This window comes from Bactrocera dorsalis, chromosome 5 (assembly GCF_023373825.1).
Source record: "Bactrocera dorsalis isolate Fly_Bdor chromosome 5, ASM2337382v1, whole genome shotgun sequence".
Taxonomy (NCBI): Eukaryota; Metazoa; Arthropoda; class Insecta; order Diptera; family Tephritidae; genus Bactrocera; species Bactrocera dorsalis.
In genome coordinates, this window is record NC_064307.1 from 37,318,067 (window position 1) to 37,339,752 (window position 21,686).

Sequence of the window (21,686 nt, forward strand, 5' to 3'; positions counted from 1 at the left end):
TATAGGGTTATATATACCAAAGTGATCAGGGTGACGAGTAGAGTTGAAATCCGGATGTCTGTCTGTCCGTCCGTCCGTCTGTCCGTCCGTCCGTGCAAGCTGTAACTTGAGTAAAAATTGAGATATCATGATGAAACTTGGTACACGTATTTCTTGGCTCCATAAGAAGGTTAAGTTCGAAGATGGGCAAAATCGGCCCACTGCCACGCCCACAAAATGGCGGAACCCAAAAACCTATAAAGTGTCATAACTAAGTCATAAATAAAGATATTAAAGTGAAATTTAGCACAAAGTATCGCATTAGGGAGGGCCATATTTGTGTGTAATTTTTTTGGAAAAGTGGCGTGGCCCCGCCCCCTACTAAGTTTTTTGTACATATCTCGGAAACTACTTTAGCTATGTCAACCAAACTCTACAAAGTCGTTTCTTTCAGGCATTTCCATATACAGTTTAAAAATGGAATAAATCGGATAATAACCACGCCCCCCTCCCATACGAAGGTTATGTTAAAATCACTAAAAGTGCGTTAACCGACTAACAAAAAACGTCAGAAACACTAAATTTTACGAAAGAAATAGCAGAAGGAAGCTGCACCCAGGCTTTTTTTAAAAATTGAAAATGGGCGTGGCGTCGCCCACTTATGGACCAAAAAGCATATCTCAGGAACCGCTCTACCGATTTGAATGAAATTCGGTATATAATATTTTCTAAACACCCTGATGACACGTACGAAATATGGGTGAAATCGGTTCACAACCCCGCCTTCTTCTAATCTAACGTTATTTTGAATTCCATCTGATGTCTTCACTGTATAATATATACGTTAGGAACCAATGATGATAGCGAAATAAAACTTTACACAAATACGGTATTTGAGCTGAGGTATCCCTTGTGGAAAAATTGTCGTGATCGGGCTATAACTTTTGAAGGTCCCCGATATCAAACAAGAAGAACTCAGTGCCTACCCTAACCTAACCTAATTTTTCACCGAAAATATCGGTTAAACTCTCAGAATTTAATTCTAATTAATTTTACAGCAATACAAAAAAATATTTAATGACGGATAAGGAAATCTCGATTACCACTTTATCATGCGAGAGTATAAAATGTTCGGTGACCCCGAACTTAGCCCTTTCTTACTTGTTTTAATTGAATATTTTTACAACTTTTTTTTTTCTAAATTAATAATTAAAAAACTATTGATAATTTTTTGATAAAGTTTTCGGGAGTTATAATTCAATACTTTTACTTTCAGAAAATATGCATGAATTTTAATTATTTTTATTTTTTCATATTGTTTCTTCTTCTTTACGGGCGTAGACACCGCTTACGCGATTATAGCCGAGTCAACAACAGCGCGCCAGTCGTTTCTTCTCTTCGCTACGTGGCGCCAATTGGATATTCCAAGCGAGGCTAGGTCCTTCTCCACTTGGTCCTTCCACCGGAGTGGAGGTATTCCTCTTCCTCTGCTTTTCGCGGCGGGTACTGCGTCCAATACTTTCAGAGCTGGAGTGTTTTCGTCCATTCGGACAACATGACCTAGCCAGCGTAGCCGCTGTCTTTTAATTCGCTGAACTATGTCAATATCGTCGTATATCTCGTACAGCTCATCGTTCCATCGAATGCGATATTCGCCGTGGCCAACGCGCAAAGGACCATAAATCTTTCGCAGAACTTTTCTCTCGAAAACTCGCAACGTCGACTCATCCGTTGTTGTCATCGTCCAAGCCTCTGCACCATATAGCAGGACGGGAATTATGAGCGACTTATAGAGTTTGGTTTTTGTTCGTCGAGAGAGGACTTTACTTTTCAATTGCCTACTCAGTCCGAAGTAGCACCTGTTGGCAAGAGTAATCCTGCGTTAGATTTCCAGGCTGACATTGTTGGTGGTGTTTACGCTGGTTCCAAGATAGACGAAATTATCTACAACTTCAAAGTTATGACTGTCAACAGTGACGTGAGAGCCAAGTCGCGAGTGCGACGACTGTTTGTTTGATGACAGGAGATATTTCGTCTTGCCCTCGTTCACTGCCAGACCCATGTGCGTTGCTTCCTTGTTCAGTCTGGAGAAAGCAGAACTAACGGCGCGGGTGTTGAGACCGATGATATCAATATCATCGGCATACGCCAGCAGCTGTACACTCTTATAAAAGATTGTACCTGCTCGATTCAGTTCTGCAGCTCTAATAATTTTCTCCAGCAGCAGATTGAAAAAGTCGCACGATAGGGAGTCGCCTTGTCTGAAACCTCGTTTGGTAACGAACGGCTCGGAGAGGTCCTTCCCGATCCTGACGGAGCTTTTGGTGCCGCTCAACGTCAGTTTGCATAGCCGTATCAGCTTTGCGGGGATACCAAATTCAGACATCGCGGCATAAAGGCAGCTCCTTTTCGTGCTGTCAAAAGCAGATCTGAAATCGACAAAGAGGTGGTGTGTCGATCCCCTTTTCATGGGTATTTTCCAAGATTTGGCGTATGGTGAATATCTGGTCGGTTGTTGATTTGCCAGGTCTAAGGCCACACTGATAAGATCCAATCAGTTTGTTGACGGTGGGCTTTAATCTTTCATACAATACGCTCGATAGAACCTTATATGCGATGTTGAAGAGATTTGTCCCACGGTAGTTGGCGCAGATTGTGGGGTCTCCCTTTTTATGGATTGGGCATAGCACACTTAAATTACAATCGTTGGGCATGCTTTCGTCCGACCAGCTGATGCATGCTCCCTATCAGTTCTTCGCCGCCGTGTTTGAATAGCTCGGCCGGGAATCCATCGGCCCCTGCCGCTTTGTTGTTTTTCAGGCGGGCAATTGCTATTCGAACTTCTTCATGATCGGGCAATGGAACGTCTGCTCCATCGTCATCGATTGGGGTATCGGGTTCGCCTTCTCCCGGTGTTGTGCGTTCACCGCCATTCAGCAGGCTGGAGAAGTGTTCCCTCCATAATTTAAGTATGCTCTGGGCATCGGTGGCTAGATCACCTTGGGGGGTTCTACAAGAGTATGCTCCGGTCTTGAAACCTTCTGTAAGTCGCCGCATTTTTTCGTAAAATTTTCGTGCACTACCCTGTCGGCCAGCTTATCAAGCTCTTCGTACTCACGCATTTCGGCCTCTTTCTTTTTCTGTCTACAAATGCGTCTCGCTTCCCTCTTCAACTCTCGGTATCTATCCCATCCCGCGCGTGTTGTGGTCGATCGTAACGTTGCGAGGTAGGCAGCCTGTTTTCTCTCCGCTGCGACACGGCACTCATCGTCGTACCTTCTGTTCTTTTGCACCTTCCGAAAACCTATGGTTTCGGTTGCAGCTGTACGTATGGAGTTTGAAATGCCGTCCCACAGTTCCCTTATACCGAGTTGTTGACGAGTGCTCTCAGAGAGCAGGAGTGCAATCCGAGTAGAAAATCGTTCTGCTGTCTGTTGTGATTGCAGCTTCTCGACGTCGAACCTTCCTTGTGTTTGTTGGCGTGCGTTTTTTGCTGCACAGAGGCCGGTGCGAATCTTGGCTGCAACAAGATAGTGGTCCGAGTCGATGTTAGGACCTCGGAGCGCACGCACATCTAAAACACTGGAGACGTGTCTTCCGTCTATCACAACATGATCGACCTGGTTGGTGGTTTTTCGATCCGGAGACAACTTTTTATGCTGGAATCTAGTACTACAGATAACCATATTTCGGGCCCCGGTGAAGTCGATCAGCCTCAACCCATTTGGGGATGTTTCCACGTGGTGGCTGAATTTACCGACCATAGTGCCAAAGATACCTTCTTTGCCCACCCTGGCGTTGAAGTCGCCAAGCACGATTTTGACGTCGTGGCGGGGGCATCTATCATAAGTGCGCTCCAAGCACTCATAAAAGGCATCTTTGGTCACATCGTCCTTCTCTTCCGTCGGGGCGTGGGCGCAAATCAGCGATATGTTGAAGAACCTCGCTTTGATGCGGATTGAGGCTAGACGTTCATTCATAGGAGTGAATGATAGTACTCGGCGACGGAATCTCTCTCCCACGAATCCAACACCAAACTTGCGCTCTTTTATATGGCCACTGTAGTAAATGTCACAAGGCCCTACTCGTCTCTGTCCTTGTCCCGTCCATCGCATTTCTTGGACGGCGGTGATGTCAGCCTTTATCTTTACGAGGACATCTACCAGCTGGGCAGCGGCACCTTCCCAATTAAGGGACCGGACATTCCAGGTGCATGCCCTCAATTCGTAGTCCTTAAGTAGGGGATATTTCGCCCTCTCACTTTAGCTCGCCTTCAAACGGCTACCCAGAGAATACTTGGTCAAAGACCGGAAGTCGTGAGCTGCTTGAGTCATATGTAAAAGAATCGTTTCTGGCCACTCCCAAGTGAATGGCGATCAGAGAACTTTCCTCACTTGCGTGAACTTCTACACATGACTCCATCCTCCCTAAAAGTCATACACCAATGGGCAATATCAGCTATACTATAGATAAATGGCGATAACACGGATCTGGCACTCTTTACAAGAAGACATGCGTACCTGGGAGAATAGGCGCCGTTTTCCTTGAATTTCTTCAGTCGTTTCGTATATGCCCATTATTCTATCCGTTTTTTACCCAGTTTATAGTTTTTTCACAAACGCCACCTGAAGTTTCTGTGTTTATTCAAAAGCGTAAAGATCCAGCGTAAACAAACTTTTAATTTTCAATTTAAATTATAATTTATTTATATAATTATATATCAAATGACCTGTGCATCCATACAAGTGATTTACACGAGTATATTCTGTGTTGCTCATACAACATGGTGTACTAGGTATGTAATAACGGTCGATTTCGAAATTGTTGGTGAAATAAGACATTATGCAAAATAAGACATGACAGGACATTATTCTTCGGATGAAACATAAATCAAGAAATTAGTGTGAAGAGGGTGGCAAAGTTTCGGCAAAGGAGTTGTGTCTTTAATCTGTGAAATAATCCTTAAAACTTTTTGAATTGTATAAATATAATCAAAATTTTTGGAGAACACAAAGCCATGTACGCTAAAGAAAGTATTACAAAGGACACGATAGCGAAATAACGAGAAGATAGTGGACTTCAAAACTCAACTTTTGTCTGAATTCGAAGCACACCAACCGCAAGAGTGTGAGTTTGTGCAGTTTTGCCTTCACACACTCAGTTGAAACAACAAAGTCATTTAATTGTTGTTATTTGTTTGTTTGCTATATTGCACAATTTCTTGATAATTATTTAAAGCATTAAAATGTTGTTTGTTTCGTCCTTTGCTTGCCCGAGCTTTGAACATAACAAAAGCGACATCCATGTTTTTGAGTCGGAAATCAAAGTTGGATATATAAACAACTAGGCAGACAGATCATTCTGATTCTTTGCAAAATTACAGAGGATTCTCTGACGATGTCTACAATAATACTTCCCAATATGTAAATGTTAACATTAATCACACCGGCGTTGTGACTTATTCCTATGGAATGGATCTCGGGTTCTAATTTCTAACTTAGGAAGATTGATTGATTGATAAAGCACGTACTTGTACTTAACTTGCTGTTTTATTAGTCTATATTTGACGCGTCTAGTATGTTTACGCACATATTTCAGGATTTAAATGCTTTGAGAAATGAGGTGTTTGAGTGTGAACGTAAAAAAACTGTTCTGAAGGGTATTGAATATTTGTGTGTCCTGTTGCTCTTTGAATAATTGAAATTACATTTTAAAAGCTGATCTTGAGACGCAGATCGTGGAATCACAGAGATAGGATTGGATCTCCATGAACGATTAAGATGATATAGAAATAAGAAATATGAAATATACCTCAGAAAAGTAGTATATTTAGTGTTTTTTTTTTTTTGGCTGACTTTAGATGATCCTAATGGAGTATTCGCAAACAAACAAGCAATATATAGGTAACCATATGTATGTTTGTGCAAGGTGAGATGAAAGTGATTACTAATAGATATTTACATAGCTGTAACAATTCAATGAGTTTTAGCAGAGCGCCCATATTCATAGTTCGGGGATTTAAAATGTTGCCAGCCATCGTTGAGCGAAGCCGTTATTGCGTTTGTAAAATTAAAACAAATTCTGCAGTAATCGATTCAATCTCGGCGTTTATATAAAGGGTATTTTTTTGGAGAAATATAACTTATACATCAAATAAGATACAAAGCAAAAATAAGTTGGTTACTACCTTCAAGTTCCACCAGTTTTGTTACAACCATTAAAATTTCGTTTCCAACTTGTAAGTTTTAAAGATATTATGGGTGTCGCAGGTTCGGTGAAAGGGCCCAACACAAGATAACTCCAAACCACTTTTCTCACAAGAATATATTGTTACGAAGCTTACTTTGGAATTTGGAGTGCTGAGGATCACCAAGCCATTGTTGTGCCGTCGTTATATCACCAAAAAGTCAAAGAACCATTCATATCTTTTTAAAAAGGAAGGCGACCATAATGCTACAGTCAACGAGGAATGTTATTATTAATGACTTTTTCATTCCCGAATTGGAGAATGTTGAAAGATACGGCGCTACATCCCATAGAGCCAGCGAAGCAGTAAATGTTTGCCTAGCACATTAATTCGCGTCGAGGGCCCGTGAAATGACCTACAAAATCGATCCCGAGAAGACTGATGCCTTGGATGATGGGCTTTTATTACTTCGAGTCTTAAATGGGCAAAATCACGCAAAACTTGGACTACATCAGACTGAGGAAATGTTATTTCTTCGGACAAATCCAAATTAAACTTATATGGGCCCCACGGTAATGTCCCAGTTCGTCGTTGGAAAGGAGAGCGTTGTCCTCGAACTTACACAAAATGATCATTTTTAGGTAAATTCAGCCCCTTGCCATAGAGCCAAATGGTAACTAAAGCAAAAAAAATATTGAAATCGATTTTTCTATAGTTCATTATAAACACTAACAGGTTACAAGCTAAACAGATTTTTATTGAGTCTCAGCCCATTTGAGAAATGGTGGCATTATATGGGCAAAAAGTTAAGTGAAAATCGGCCAAAAAGCCTAAAACAAATGGAAAACATTATTGAAGCTATGTGGAAGGAAGAAATTAATAAAAATTATTTTCAACGCTTCTTTTGAATTTTAATTCTAGGGTTCATTTTGTGTGTTTGTGGTGTACTTGCATTTTCCACTAAAATATATGTTAAACTATAAGTTAATGTATAGAAATACTTTAGACATGAAGTAAATAAAACTCTGAAAAATCTGTCTAATTTAAAATAACATGAAGTTTAGCGCTATATAGAGAACCCTGTGAAGCTCAAGGGTTTCTATTTCGCGGAGCGTAGCTCTTCTCAAAAAAAGAAAAACAAAAGTCTTAAATTGGTTAACTGGCGTGATGTTTTAATAAACATCTGAATGTGCTATTTAATTTGCATAATAAAATGTTGACTCTGCGTCGTTGAACTGTAATGTCTCCAGACCAACATGTTCCTGCAGTCGAGCCTAAAGAGGTTTAATGAGGAATGGAAATGTTTACATGCTGTTGCCTTTCCTCATTTACTTTATTTAAAGAAAGAGTTTAAGTCCTTTGAGTCTTGGCAGTAAAATAGATGTATTTAATTTATTAACACAACTTGTGTCAATCCAAAGTGGTATTTAAAAAAATCGTAAAATTATTCGTGGAATTTATATATGTATCTGGGGTTTATTTTTTGGGAAATCCTGAAATATAACGTCTTGTCTAGACGGTCATTTTGGAAACCGTGTCAGTAAATGGATCGTACTTGTGTAGTTTGGGATATATGCAAATTTTTTAGAGCCACAAGAGACAAACAAAAGATTTTTTGTTAAGATATATTTTGTACCTGATACTGGTTAAAGGAAAAATGTTTACTTCAGTTAGCTTCTCTATAAACTATGTATGTCGTAACATGACTGATTGCTTTGTGTTTTTACAAACAACTGAATAAAACGAGAAGTACAAATATTAGAAGAACTGTCGGCAAAAGTAACGGAAATTTCAAAATCAAAATCATATTTGGATGATGGCATAATATTACATGAAAGAAATGTTTTCTAAGTTTCATTAAGATACCTCACAGCTTGACCGATCTTAAGGTATGAAGTCAAATAGATACTTGCAAATCGTTGTATTAGGTATGTGGGGGCTAAGAGAAATATTGAAACGCTTATAAATATTTACTTCAATAGAACGTACCATTAACAGAGAAAGACGCTCTTAAATTTTTATTAAGGTAAGGCATATCTATGTGTAAGTTAAGCCACAATTGTCCAGCGGGCACCCTCGTAATCATTTCTGTTCTTCACTAACACCTAACAACATCGCCAACACTTGCAAAGCAAGAGTAAGTTGATTGCTGGGAGAGCGATCTGTCTGTATGACAACGTAGAGCCAACAAGTAACTTTATTCTTAAGCTAATAATGAAGTTTAACATTTCCGGTTAACAAGTGAGAGAGTTCTTTGACTGGTATGTTGAGCAGAGTCGGACTTCTGAGTTACTCTGGAAGAGCAAGGAACGATCACCTGATTCTTATTGGAATTGAATAAGTAACTACAGTTGCGAATAACGCAGGAGACTGAGTAAGCGGTATGACTATTCTTGTTGGAGGTTTTTCTAATGAGAATAGCGTTGCAATTGGATCACGAAGGTCGTACTATGAGAAGTACTTAGCGACATCAGTATATGTGATTAATAAATTAAATTAATATTAATAAAAAGTTTAAGACTTGTATTCACTTGTACAACCGAAGCGGGAAGCTGAGTTGAGTTTTGACATATTCCCATTTTCAAAACATAATATAGGAATTTGATTGTAATCTTAAGCACCAAAATTAGCTAAAATTTATTTGAATTAAAAATTTTCATAAAAAGGTCCGGCTTAGGCACCCCATACTCTAAACGGCTCCTATGAGATCATTCTATATTATTTAGGATGCAAAATTAAGTGCTCCTAACAACTCTATTTCTCGCACTTTTAGTAATGTTCAATAAAATTGGGAGTGGTCTTTTTTATAATCTGATTTCATAGTGTATAAAGAGGTACTTAAGGACTTGTTCTCATTTGCCCATGCCCACTTTTGAAACATTTTCAACCCTTAGATGCTCTTCTCTATCGCGATTTCGTGTAACGAATCAACGTTTTACATGTTTATGTGGAACTTAATTATGCCTCTAATAGGTACGTCAAGTAATGGCAATATGAATACTAATATCAAGTTTGAACAAGCTATCTCAATTTTTACTGAAGTTACCACTTGCACTGACAGACGGTCGTTATCTGAAACTCAGCTTGGTTTGACATTCAGATCATATACTTATAAATAAATCTGTGTATGTCTCGATTAGTGTTAGGTCTTACAAAGATAAAGAAAACTAATATACTTTGTGCAAATTTAGCTAAGGTATAAAAACTGAACTGATTTGCTGTTAAAAATTTCATTCAAATTTTGTTAGTATTTCTTCTAACAAGTGATGTGAACAGAAAATATATTTTTATCCATTAGTTTGCATTTTGTTTCAAAATTAGTAAATACTTACGCAAGTTAGAGTTAGAAATCCTCTATTATTCACTGCTAATAAAAATGAAACAACCGTGCGTATGAGTAACATTTTGCTTATACTCGTTCCTATAATTCCGTTTGAAGTATTTGCGCATCTACATCAGAAGGTGAAACAATGATTTTGATTTGAATTCTCTTTCAATCTCTGCATCTACTCTTAGGTTAGGAATAATTCATAAAAATACAATTTTGTTTGAGAGCATATATGGTAACACTTATTCGCAAATGATTGTATACAATGATACTTAAGCAAACCAATTCGATTTTATGAATTCAAAAGTTTCTAGTTTAAATTATTTTCTGGCATTATTTTTCTCAAACACCCAAGCGCAAATGTTGGTGAAATTTACTTTCTTGGTGGGATACTTTTTATTGGGAACAAACGATAGATTTTCTTAAGGGGGTATTCTAGTCTAGAAATGCTATTTAACGGCATTTTTTAAATTTTTTAATTCTGAAGCAGTTAAACATCCCCACATAATGAAAATGAGCAAATAAATAAATTTTATTCAGAAGTAGCAGGGCCTCCAACCCACTTTACGTACTTCGTTTAAAGCCATGTAAATTCAGTGAGGGCTTTCTGACACATCGTGGCATGCAGGCCATAAAAGTCGGCCAGTCACGCATGTTAAGTGCAATTGCTGTATGTCAGCTGTCTCCGTCTCTGAATTTGAAAATTTTCAAAATGCGTTTGCTTACTCCTCACGATATCACGGAATAACAACGCAAGTGGAAGCTCTTAAAACTACTTTCGTATTGCTTTATTGAAATAATTTAATCGTAAAAGAAATTGGCGTCGCACGTAGCTTGCAGATCCGCTGATTATATGCTTATTATAGACCGATATCTCTTATTCAAATGAGAACTACTTTTAAAAGGCTTGGCTCAATAAAATTCAATATTCAAAGATTATTAATAAATGGAATTGAATAATGGCCTAAGAAATACCTTACGTTCCCTTCTGCATGTTAAATAAGTCAGAACTGTGAAATATATACTGTTCTAATTACATTAAAATAATATCACCCAAAATAGTATGTTTTCTTTATTTTAAGGAAGTTACGTCGAAAATTCTAAAAAAGTTGTCTTAGCTTTTTGGTTCGTTTTTACAAATATTTAAAATAGACACAATTGCCTTATATTTAAGTGACAGTCGTCGTGAGCGCAGAAATTTGAGGAATATTTCAAAAGACATGTTGGAGTGAGTTTCAGTGAGTTGAACTATTTAAGCCAAAAAAAAACATTTTATTTAAATATGTATGTACGTATGTACGAGGTGTGTACAAAAAGAATTGCGAATTTTGTGTTTTTTCAAAAATTATTTGTTTATTCATGAATATCTATTTTGTCCACTTCAAAGTAATCCCCATAAGATATTATACACTTGTGCCAACGGGTTTTCCAATCTTCGAAGCACTTAAAAAAATCATTTTTTTTATCTTCTTCAGCTCCTCCTTCGATGCCGTCTTTATCTCGTCAAGAGAAGCGTAACCGTCCTTTCATGAGCCTCTTCAGTTTAGGGAACAAGAAAAAGTTGGGGAATGCGAAAATTAATTTGGAAATGACAAGACAAGGTTCTCTTTATCTAAAAATAAAACTTGCTGCATGTCTTCGTTTCTTAGCCACAGGCAGTTATCAACATTGTATTGGAAAGGACTTCAATATAAATATGGCCCAATCGACATTTGGTGTTGTATTAAATGAAGTACTCAACATTGTTGAGGCTATGTTCAAGATGGATTTCCATTGATTTGACCGCCAGCGAGGAATTAGAAGAAAACACATATTTTTTTGGAAAATCAAAAATTCCTGGTGTGGCAATGCCAGTTGATGGAACTCACGTAAAGATAATGGCACCGTCAAGAGATAAACATCTGTATTTTAACCGCAAAGAATTCTCAAGTCTGAATGTTATGGTGGTTAGGCGTTTTCAAAATTAACTTTTCACTCAGTATTCTATATATACATATATGTATTTCGTATGTAGGGGTGCGATCACAAGATTCAAATACAGTACGTTTGTGCTAAGTATCCCAGCAGTAGTCATGATTCTCACAAATGGGATATGAGTGATTTGAATTTGATGGTTGACTTTTGTTGGTGTGTTTTGGTTGCTTCTCTCTAAATTATACATTTAAAACATAATTTAATGCGTTCTCAGGTGCTTTTTTACATAAATACTTACAAATGCTCCATTTTTGCCAATTTACGCAGTTCACTGATCAATGGATAGATTTCTACAAATAATTTCAATTTAGCAGTTACAATGATTTTGAAATTAGCGACATCTGTTAGCCACGCAATGTATTCTATCGAGTCGGCAAGTAAGTTCAACTGCATCGAAAACTTAATTTTCGATACGGTTTCAATGATTTCAATGTAATAATTTTCGATCGAATTGTCAAGTTTTTCGTTCGCAACCGATTCAATAATTAGACTCAAGAAAAAAGACATAAATAATTAGAAATAAAACAATCGAAATACAAAAAAAACAAAATGTGAACAAATAAAAGACAATAGTAATTGAAAACATGATTTACTTTCTCTTTATTTATTTGAAACCAGACTTATATAAGAGCACTCTTAAATTTTGTATCCACAACTCTTAAGAGAGTTGTCAGTTGACAACAACCGATGAGTCGACGTTGCGAGTTTTCGAGAGAAAAGTTCTGCGAAAGATTTATGGTCCTTTGCGCGTTGGCCACGGCGAATATCGCATTCGATGGAACGATGAGCTGTACGAGATATACGACGATATTGACATAGTTCAGCGAATTAAAAGACAGCGGATACGCTGGCTAGGTCATGTTGTCTGGATGGACGAAAACACTCCAGCTCTGAAAGTATTCGACGCAGTAACCGCCGGCGGAAGCAGAGGAAGAGGAAGACCTCCACTCCGTTGGAAAGACCAAGTGGAAAAGGACCTAGCTTTGCTTAGAATATCCAATTGGCGCCACGTAGCGAAAAGAAGAAACGACTGGAGCGCGGTTGTTAACTCGGCTATAACCGCCAGTAAAGAAGAGAAGAGTCGTCAAACTTGTGGATTCTACCGATGTAAGAATTGGACTCATATTACGGATTCCTAACTTACAGTTTAAGTGCGTTTAGCACCACCCCCTGCTTCTAAAATAATTATTTTTGTATGACAGTAGTGAAGTTTCATATTATTTTTAAAAGATAATTTATTTTAAAAGAATTTGTTTAATCGAAAAACGGAACTATAATTAAATAATTTATTCACATCGACGACAGCATGGATTCAGGCACAACAAAACAGTTACACACATTACGTCTGGGTAATGAGCACCTTTCTACCCAACAGGAATTTTCTTCATCAAGGACTGATACAGATGGCTTGTCAGCAGATTTAGACCAGCCACCAATGGCCCATAGTTTATTGTCTAGCGATACGCAAGTCATCAAACCATAGCCAACTTCCAAATAGCAAATCTGCGAAATGTTTTCAAGAATATTCAATTTGTCATCAAGCGATTGGCGAAAATCAATTCAATATATGTACCTGTGACCACGTGTCTTGCTGAGGATCGTAACGTTCAGCACCGCTACGGCTTAAAACATAAATGTGACCTTTATGTGCAGTTACCTGTAATATAAAAAGTATCAATAAACGTTTTATTTAATTTTAATAGAGTTAAGAAGGTGACTAAATACATCAGTGACTATTTTCTATTAGACAATTTCGGTAATTTTTATTGAAGCGAAGTTACTTTTGCTGGTTTTGAAAATTTTAGGGAAGGCTTGCAACGGTGAAATCAAATGGAATCTTTTATTATAGCGCCAGTATGTATTTCACAAATAAACCTGAAAAATCTAGACGGAATACGAATTCCGCTTACGTACATCCGTCTTTAGAAAAATAAATCCAAGGAGGGGTATGCTAATTTTTAAACACTTAAGGAAAGTCATATACCGTCCTTCCACTCTTTCTCATTCTACCAAATCATGTCTTGATGAACGTTCTACTAATATTAATAATTATATTTTAATCTAACTTACACCAGGTGAACTGTGACATATTTTCATATCCGCGCAAGAAGTCCAAGTATTCGAATCCGGATTGTAGCATTCGACGGATTTTAAATCCCCACTGCCATTATTACCGCCCATTATGAAAATTTTACCATTAAAGGTAACTGCACCTGCGTCAAATCGTCCAACAATTAAACTGTTGACGAACTTCCAACCAACGGAGATCGTATATCTGAAAACAAACAAAAGCAATAAAAAAGAATACATATCTATAAAGTGAAGCGTCAAAAGTGGCATTTCGCCACGTTGCCTAGTCTGCTAATAAACAATTAAAATTATTCTAAATTAATCGTTGACCATGTCAAAGTGTTAGAGTTTTCTAAAGTCAGATTGAATCAGATCATAACATTTCACTGAATTTCCGCCTTCTTTCAGACCGAAGTACCTTATTTTGTTTATTATCCATACTACCCTAACACATCTAGTCTAAAGTTCTTTCACTGTTAAGCTTTAAGTTAACCTGACATTGTTAAAGCTCACAATCGCCATCGTTATGAAATCGTTACAGATTTATAGTATATGTATTCACCTTTCCACCGACGACAGAACATTTTTACCATCATAACCACCAATCGCGTAGATTTTACCATTTAATTCGACAACGCAGTGATTCCTTCTTGCTTGGACCATGTCTTGCAAATTATACCATGTCTTATTTCGTATGTTCCAGCAACGGACGATGTTATATGATATGCAACCAATGTTAAAACCGCCAATAAATAATAAATTATCATCCTTTAAAATAGTTCCATAACATTGGTAATCGAATTTTATACTCTCATATTCCTGCCACTTATTCTCAGTTTTGTAATATCGCAGCAGCTTGGGAGTCAGCTGTTCCAAAAATATTGTAAGTACATTAATGAATGATTATCAGTTTTAAATATAAGCCACAGTGTGTGTTTACCTCTGAGCAAACGGCAAGAATTGTTTTGTCACCACAATTTGTAGTACTGATCCCACGTGGTTCTGTAAATCGCATATTTATTATTGGCCGTGCTGTAGGCTCTCTGATCCACGATAACGCTCTGAGGGCCAGTAGCTCACATCCAGGTAACGGCAGAATTTGTGTCATCAGAAAATTTACATTGGATAGGGTAAGACGAAGACAAGCTATTAAAAGTGGCAGTTGCTCTTGACGCGCAGGAACATCGTGATTGTACCAGCGTTGTATGGCATCGTAGGCGTCTTCCTCACGGGTTATATTCAAATTGTCAGATACTAGAATACGTTGCAATTTTTCTACATCAAAATTCAAAAACTCATCGCTTCGGCTAATCTAGTATTATGAGAAACCAAAATTAAATTTCACAAGAACCGTTATTGTGAGACATTACGTGTATATTTAGACTCACCTCCATGAAATTCTGTGTCTCGTACTCGATGATTTTCTGCCTAAGAACTTCACATTGCGTTTCACGCTCCAGCGTATAAGCACCCTGTAAAGTGTATTCATTGATATGAGTCATGAGGTAGTCCACACTACTGGTTATGGCATCATCCAATTTCAAAACGATTGCGGCATTTAGCATGGCAGCGACAGTGTTAACGGTAATGAGGGCCTGTCCGGTGTAACAAAAGGTTATTAGACGCTCAAAAGTATCGCTGTCGATATCATTTATCTCGATGACTGGATTAGTGCCTTGATTGCCATTAAAAAGGTTCTCGAAGTAAGGACTTGCTGCTGCGAGTATCAAACGATGCGCGGGTACACTGAAAAAAAGATTATAAATATTAATCTGCATAATTTTATGTAAGCTGGGGACAAAGTAATACTTACAGAGCCGTTGGATTTGAAACTTTAAAAGTCACATCGATCAAAGTCTGCTCGTCGTAGAAGTTAAATATTTTCGTCATTAATTTCTCCATGAAACGGTTCTGCTCCCAGGAATTTCTCTGAAGAGCAAGTGTTTGGGAAGAACTCGTGGCCATTTCTAGTTACTTAACTTTCCTTCTGTAATTAAAAAAAATACAATATCGATTAAACTATTTCAAATAAGTAAAAGCACCTGGAAGTTTCCTTCCAAGTTTTCTGGTGTACACCAAATCTGCGTCCAATCAGTGACTGTGATCTTACCTTGGCAACTTTGGTGGGGGGTTGAAGTCTGTGCCTGGTAATAAACTAACTGAAATTCTTTATTTGTAGTTATCGCAGCTTTCAATCGAACATTCCTGAACCTCTAAGAGTAAACAAAAAGTTGTCTTAGTAACTTTAAGATCGCTCTTGTATTTAGTTACGCGCTATGAGACCTCTGTAAAAGTGCCATACTTGAAATTGCTCTTTCTCCAATCTACACCAAAATCATTCTTTATTAGTTTTTCGCATAGAATTCCTTTTCTAATAATCCTGGCCCATTCTACACCGGGATGTTCATAGTTCTTAGACAAGCCGAAAAGGGCGCGAATGAATTATGAACACCCCGGCCAAGGTGTGAGAGTGCGAAGCAGTTTTCAAAATAATCGGTTTTTCTGATAAAATCCGGATTTATCTCAATATTCACTGGAATTACAGCTAACAACTACATCTATAGTGTCTCACAACTAAAAAAAATGCAGCAACGCAATGAGGAAGCGCTTAATAAAAGTTCTTGATTGCGAAATAAAAAAATGTTTTTAATTTATTGATTTATCTAATCAGTATGTTAAAGCTTGTAAAATTAAAAAAAAAAAAAAAAACGCTAAAATTATTTATTAAAACATATTCGTATACCGAATAAAAAAGAAATCGGCAACGTAAACATGGTAGAGGACATGTAATGGTCTGGGGATGCATGTCATCTTCTGCAGTCGGGAATATGGAATTTATCGATAGAATATATTATGATCAAGAGTGAGTTTCTGAGCATTTTGATATTGAAATACAAAGTGGCGCGAAATTAAATATTTGATATAATATACTCGTATAATGATCCGAAACACAAATAAGTTGTGAAAAATTGGCTTATTTGAGACTGTCCGCACATAAGTAGTACAAACACCAACACTATCTCTACACTTTAATGCGATTGAGAATCTGTGGTCAGTTTTGATTGATAGATTCGAAATAAAGCCGCTTGAAAAACGCTTTGCAAACAGAATGAAACCAAATTGCTCCCAGCTAAAAAAAAAGAAATCGCTGGAAATCAAGCCAAAACGTATGAAAGCAGTTATAGATAGTAAGGAGTATCTCACAAGGTTTTACTCGAACTAAAATTTTGCTTATGTCCATCAAAAGAGTGTTTTTGGGTTTGTTACTGCATTATTTTCGCTGTGAGGTGCATTTGAATTGAACTACAATTGCTTTTGTTATTGATTAAATAAAATAACTACAAAATCTAATTTTTTTAAAGCAGAAAATAAATGTGTTAAGTGCCGTTTCTAATTTTTAGAAAATGAAATTAGCTATCATAATGTTTTCTTTAGTACACTTCTATATGATTTCATCACTTTGGCTTTGAGCCACTGTACATAAACTTCTGAAAAAATTCACTTTCCGCTCATTGCAATATTCGCGTTAAAGCAAATGTTTGAGGGACCTAAACCACAAATTTCCCTTATTATTACTGTACATGCAATATTTAACAGCACTATGACAGCACTACTTAGGTGGCTTGAAAGTTTTTTTTCGCTCAATTGCCCCATCAGCATAACTAACAACAGAAATCACTTCGCCGGCTAAAGTTCTGCAAAAAAATATTATAAACATTGGAAATTTGTTGTTGTTAATTGATCTAAAATGCTGACTGGCACGTTGTACTTTACTAGAAACGCGTAAATTAATTTGATACTTACCCCGTTATTACAATAAAGTGTAGAAACAACAACAATACAACTTCTGCTTTCTAATATTTAAACACTTATCTTACATACAATATATCAGGACTAACTTGACACTTGGCAAAACACAATTGGTTAAAGAAAACTGAACTGATTTGCTTGGGGACTCACAGCTTAATGAAGCTAAAATATTTTTTACGCCAGCGATCGTCACGCTGTTACTCTCTTGAGTCACTTTAGTTCCCGTCAATGCAACAAACTCAGCACTTTTCAATCACAATAAGCAGAACGATCACAGCCCGCAAGCGGAGTTGCGCTGGCGCCGTCTGGCAAGCGGTGGCTCCCACGAATGTAACGGTGCCTTGAGTTATTGCGCGATTGGTAGATATGTATATACACTCTCTGTCAATAGGTTAGACGCTCCCGTTCAATTGAATAAAAGTTGATAAGCATAGGCCTGGGTTAAACACTAATACTTCGAGGATAATTTTCAAAAGATTTACATATAAATTTAACAAAAATGAGTGTTTGCAAACATTGTCAAAAAAAAGTCCATTCTCAGATTAACAGAGTTCATTTTAGACTTGTCACTAGAATAAACACACTTAACTTATTTTTTAGAAGTTTCTTTTAAATTGTTTTGATACTTATTCTCATAAGGTGTGTTACATTTTTAGTTGTTCGCTGAACTGTTGAAAGGCTAGAGTTTATTTTGTCTTAGTACCCAAGTATTGCTCAAAATCGATTGATTTCTTAATTTTCGATCGTTTGTAAACCAAAATAATTTTTATTTATTTCTTACAGCATACAAAAAACGTGAAGTGAGTTTAATTCAATGACCAACCGAAAGTCTACAAGATTACATCGAAGCTTCTGAAGTCTTCAAATGCGCAGTTATGTTTTTTCGAGTCAACTATTTATTTATTTTTATTTTTCGAACTTTTAAAGAAAACTATTTTGCCTAACTAAGACTGGCGTGGTTGAAATGAGAACAGTTTATTGAAGAAAACATTGGTCGGTTAACTTATGACTAGTAGTGTACTAATGTACTATATGTAGGTCGTGTATTTACTATTGCTTTGCTGCAGGGAGGCCCAACGTGCTAGCCTGATTGTTCGGTGTACAGTAGGGGTATTCTCTTGCTCTTGCAAAACCCGGTGCACGGTGCAAGCATTGCAGATTTACAACGGCACAACAACAAACACACGCAGAAAAATATTTGCAAGGGCTGTGAAATATGTCAGACCTAAACCCGTGTATATTAGCGTGCAATGTCACGCAAAAATAAAATTGCAACCCTGTTGTAGTTGCCATTTTACATAAAGACATATTACGTCGTTAAATTGTTGAGAAAGGTAAATTTTAATTAGATTTTATAATTTCTATTTAAATTATAAAGTTTTGTTACAGTTTTTTTTGTTAAACATGTATGCGGAAGGTGCGCCAATTCACAATAGCCATGCACAATAGTCATTTACAATAAATTGACTGAATCAGTCGCTCATATATCACTAGATTTTGCAATGGGTGCTCTCGTGCCCTTGTATATTTTGGTGTAGTATTTTTGCAATCTGCAATCTTGCAAGAGCAAGAGAATACCCCTAGTATCTTATAAAAGCTTTTACAATTTTTATGAGCAAGGAGTTACAATAGTTGATTTATATATGCAAATCACTCAAACGCGCAAATGGCGGTAGAAGGCAATAGAAATCGTTTATCAGTTATGTAATTTTTTATTAAAATTCACTGAAATTATAAACTATAAAACTCAATTTTCACTCAATTCTGACCATGTTGCAGCGTACTGTAGGCATACTGCTTTGTGATTGGTGAACTGTAGCGCTCACATGAAATCCGTTACACGTCTACTGAACGATCTCTCACGTGTGCCATTCATATGTGAAGGCTGCGGAGTTCGCTTCATTGAAGAGCTCAAGGCGTGGCTAAAAATGCTTCAGTAGAAATTTAATTGTATGCCGTAGCATTTTGTCACATTTCGAGAACTACTTATGTTGTTGTTAGTTCTTTATTGATGTTGTTGTCACATTCGTAGCGAAATTATTTTGACCACAATTTCGCGATTATAACCCACTATAATTTTGACAAAAGAGCACTTATTTATACATATGTGAGTTATTCTAATGAAAATAAGAGAGCGTGTTTTATACATAACAGTGTATCTTTGTGCCTAAAATAGAGAAATTTGAGCGAAAACTTGGCCCAGAAACTATATAACTAATAGCAGGATTTTCGAACATCCAGCCGGTTTTACTCTATATGATTGGTTTTACACTTTAAAGTATTTCCCTGGCCTTGATTCTTGCAAGTTGCAAGACTATAAAATATTCGGTTGCAACCGAACTTTGCCCTTCCCTACCTGTTTTTTATAGAATATGTTGTTATACACATACATATGTTTGTGCATTGTTGACATCACAATTTATTTGTTTTTTTGGGTTCTTAAAAATACGTTGTGCCTGTCACTATAACTCGGAGGACCATTCATACATAAGTGTATGTATACTCATCATTTATATTCCACAATTAAATTTTCACTCTTTATTTTTATCTTTTAAAAATTTGATTTTCAGATCCCAATTATAATTTCACTTTTCAAAAATCTTTAATTTTATTTCAAGTTTTCGGCAATTCTTTTCACTTGTTTCATTTCACTTGACGGACAAAACTCTGCTGCTACGAATCGCTGGAGAACATTGTCGTGGTACGAACAGGAATCGAAAAAAATGTCGTTTTTCGATCGAGTTGATCCTTTTAAGGTCTGCTGGGTGGTGAATATGCCTGGTTGAATGGTGTATTGGCTGATGGGTTGTGGATGCAGTTTTATGTGTATTGGTGTGTGGTGTTCTCGTGAGTGGTGTCTTCCTGTGTGATGTCTTCATGTGTGGATAGCGATAATGTGGTGTGTTGTCGTCCAGTAACGTACATGAAGGAGGGAGCGTTAACTCATCTAGCCAATACAAGTATGTGAATATAACGAAATCTTTAGTTGTTTATTGAGATTCAAACACAACTTATTAAAGAAAGTCTCGCTTATGTTGGATATTGCTCCTAGTCATACGGCTGAGAACCATTTGAATAAAGCTACAGATGACGAATTGATATGGACAATATTTATGCCACCTATTGTAATTGTACAGTTGGATCAAAATACTATTACACATTCCTTCCAAAAATAGCCTTTTCAGTAAAACCAGAGAACAACAGAAGAATTTTTTCAAACAGCCCATGATCGTATCCCGTCGGATGATTACAAAATTGTCATTCGAACTGATACAACGCCTGTTGGGGAGCACGCAAGGAGATTTAATGCTACTACGATTGATGAAGTTGCCATTGTTATTGTCGGAGATGAGTTTCAGTCGCGTGATATTGTGTTGCATCATAGGAATTCGAATTTACAAAGTTTTTCTGAAACGCATCGTTGCTATGATGCTTTACAATATCCGATTATATTTTGGCAACGATAAGATATGTATCATTTTAATGTCAAAATAATAAATCCATATAATGGTGAGTGAAAACCACATCAAATCTAATGGAAAATATTTTATTTTAAATTTGGTTGGATTGTTCCATTGTGGGATCTGAAACAAATAAAAAGGTCAGCGCAATGAATTATTATTCATATCTTGTGATGATCCGCCAAAATGAGATTACTCATATTTTGCACTGTCGACGATTTTTCCATCAGTATGCTGTAGATACAAGTATGTACATATGTATGTATGTATGCAAAGATTGAAACTGAGGGATTGAATTTTATTCGGCTTAATCAGCAAAAATTACATACCAAGGAATACATACATTACGGACGACCTGATTTGTTTATTAATTTAACGTGCAATCCACAATGGGCTGAAATTAGAGACCTCTTATTTAATGAGCAATCGCCAACAGATCGTCACGATCCAACAGCATGTACAGTGGCTCAGAGTTATAACAACAGTATGAATAAAATACTTTTAACTTAAATACAAAAAATGTATATTGGAAGACAAGAATTTTTTTGGTTTTTGTTTTGTTTTGTGTTTAATGTTCATATATATCAACACAAGAAACTTTAAAACATTTCATATTTACCACGAAAAATATAACTATAATAACAGATACACAGCATTCAGGCTCAAAGTAATAATGGACCACTTTTGAATAAGTACAAATAAATTAAGTAAAAAGTTAAATATAAACTTTTTAATATTTAGTGGGCAGTCGTTTTTGTTGTAAAACAGCCTTCAAGCGAGTTGGCATAGATTCCACCAATTTACGGCAGAAGGAAGGAAGGTGAGATATATATAGTTTCACTCCTCTGCCTCAAGGTTGCTATTAACTCCGGTCTCT

General features: G+C 36.8%; 3 protein-coding genes across 5 annotated transcripts in view; 1 reads left to right on the plus strand and 2 right to left on the minus strand.

The window, feature by feature from the left end:
* Window positions 1-21,686, plus strand: part of LOC125779050 (kelch-like protein 17) — a 398,740-nt gene that overhangs the window by 155,009 nt on the left and 222,045 nt on the right. The window lies entirely within an intron of this gene.
* LOC105227427 (odorant receptor 63a) overlaps window positions 1-21,686 on the minus strand; it is a 162,846-nt gene that overhangs the window by 100,431 nt on the left and 40,729 nt on the right. The gene's annotated exons all lie outside the window — the stretch shown is intronic.
* Window positions 12,676-21,686, minus strand: part of LOC125779053 (kelch-like protein 5) — a 293,968-nt gene continuing 284,957 nt past the window's right edge. The window contains exons 1-8 of one of the 2 annotated variants that reach the window (XM_049459471.1): window positions 15,649-17,326; window positions 15,352-15,525; window positions 14,927-15,284; window positions 14,479-14,850; window positions 14,101-14,405; window positions 13,539-13,743; window positions 13,042-13,125; window positions 12,676-12,971 (exon numbers count right to left, since the gene is read on the minus strand). In XM_049459471.1, coding sequence (XP_049315428.1) covers window positions 12,759-12,971; window positions 13,042-13,125; window positions 13,539-13,743; window positions 14,101-14,405; window positions 14,479-14,850; window positions 14,927-15,284; window positions 15,352-15,503 — 1,689 coding nt within the window. In that variant the 5' untranslated portion in view covers window positions 15,504-15,525; window positions 15,649-17,326 and the 3' untranslated portion in view covers window positions 12,676-12,758. Of the gene's footprint in view, window positions 12,972-13,041; window positions 13,126-13,538; window positions 13,744-14,100; window positions 14,406-14,478; window positions 14,851-14,926; window positions 15,285-15,351; window positions 15,526-15,648; window positions 17,327-21,686 lie in introns of those variants that run through there. The other variant, XM_049459470.1, reaches the window with a different exon arrangement.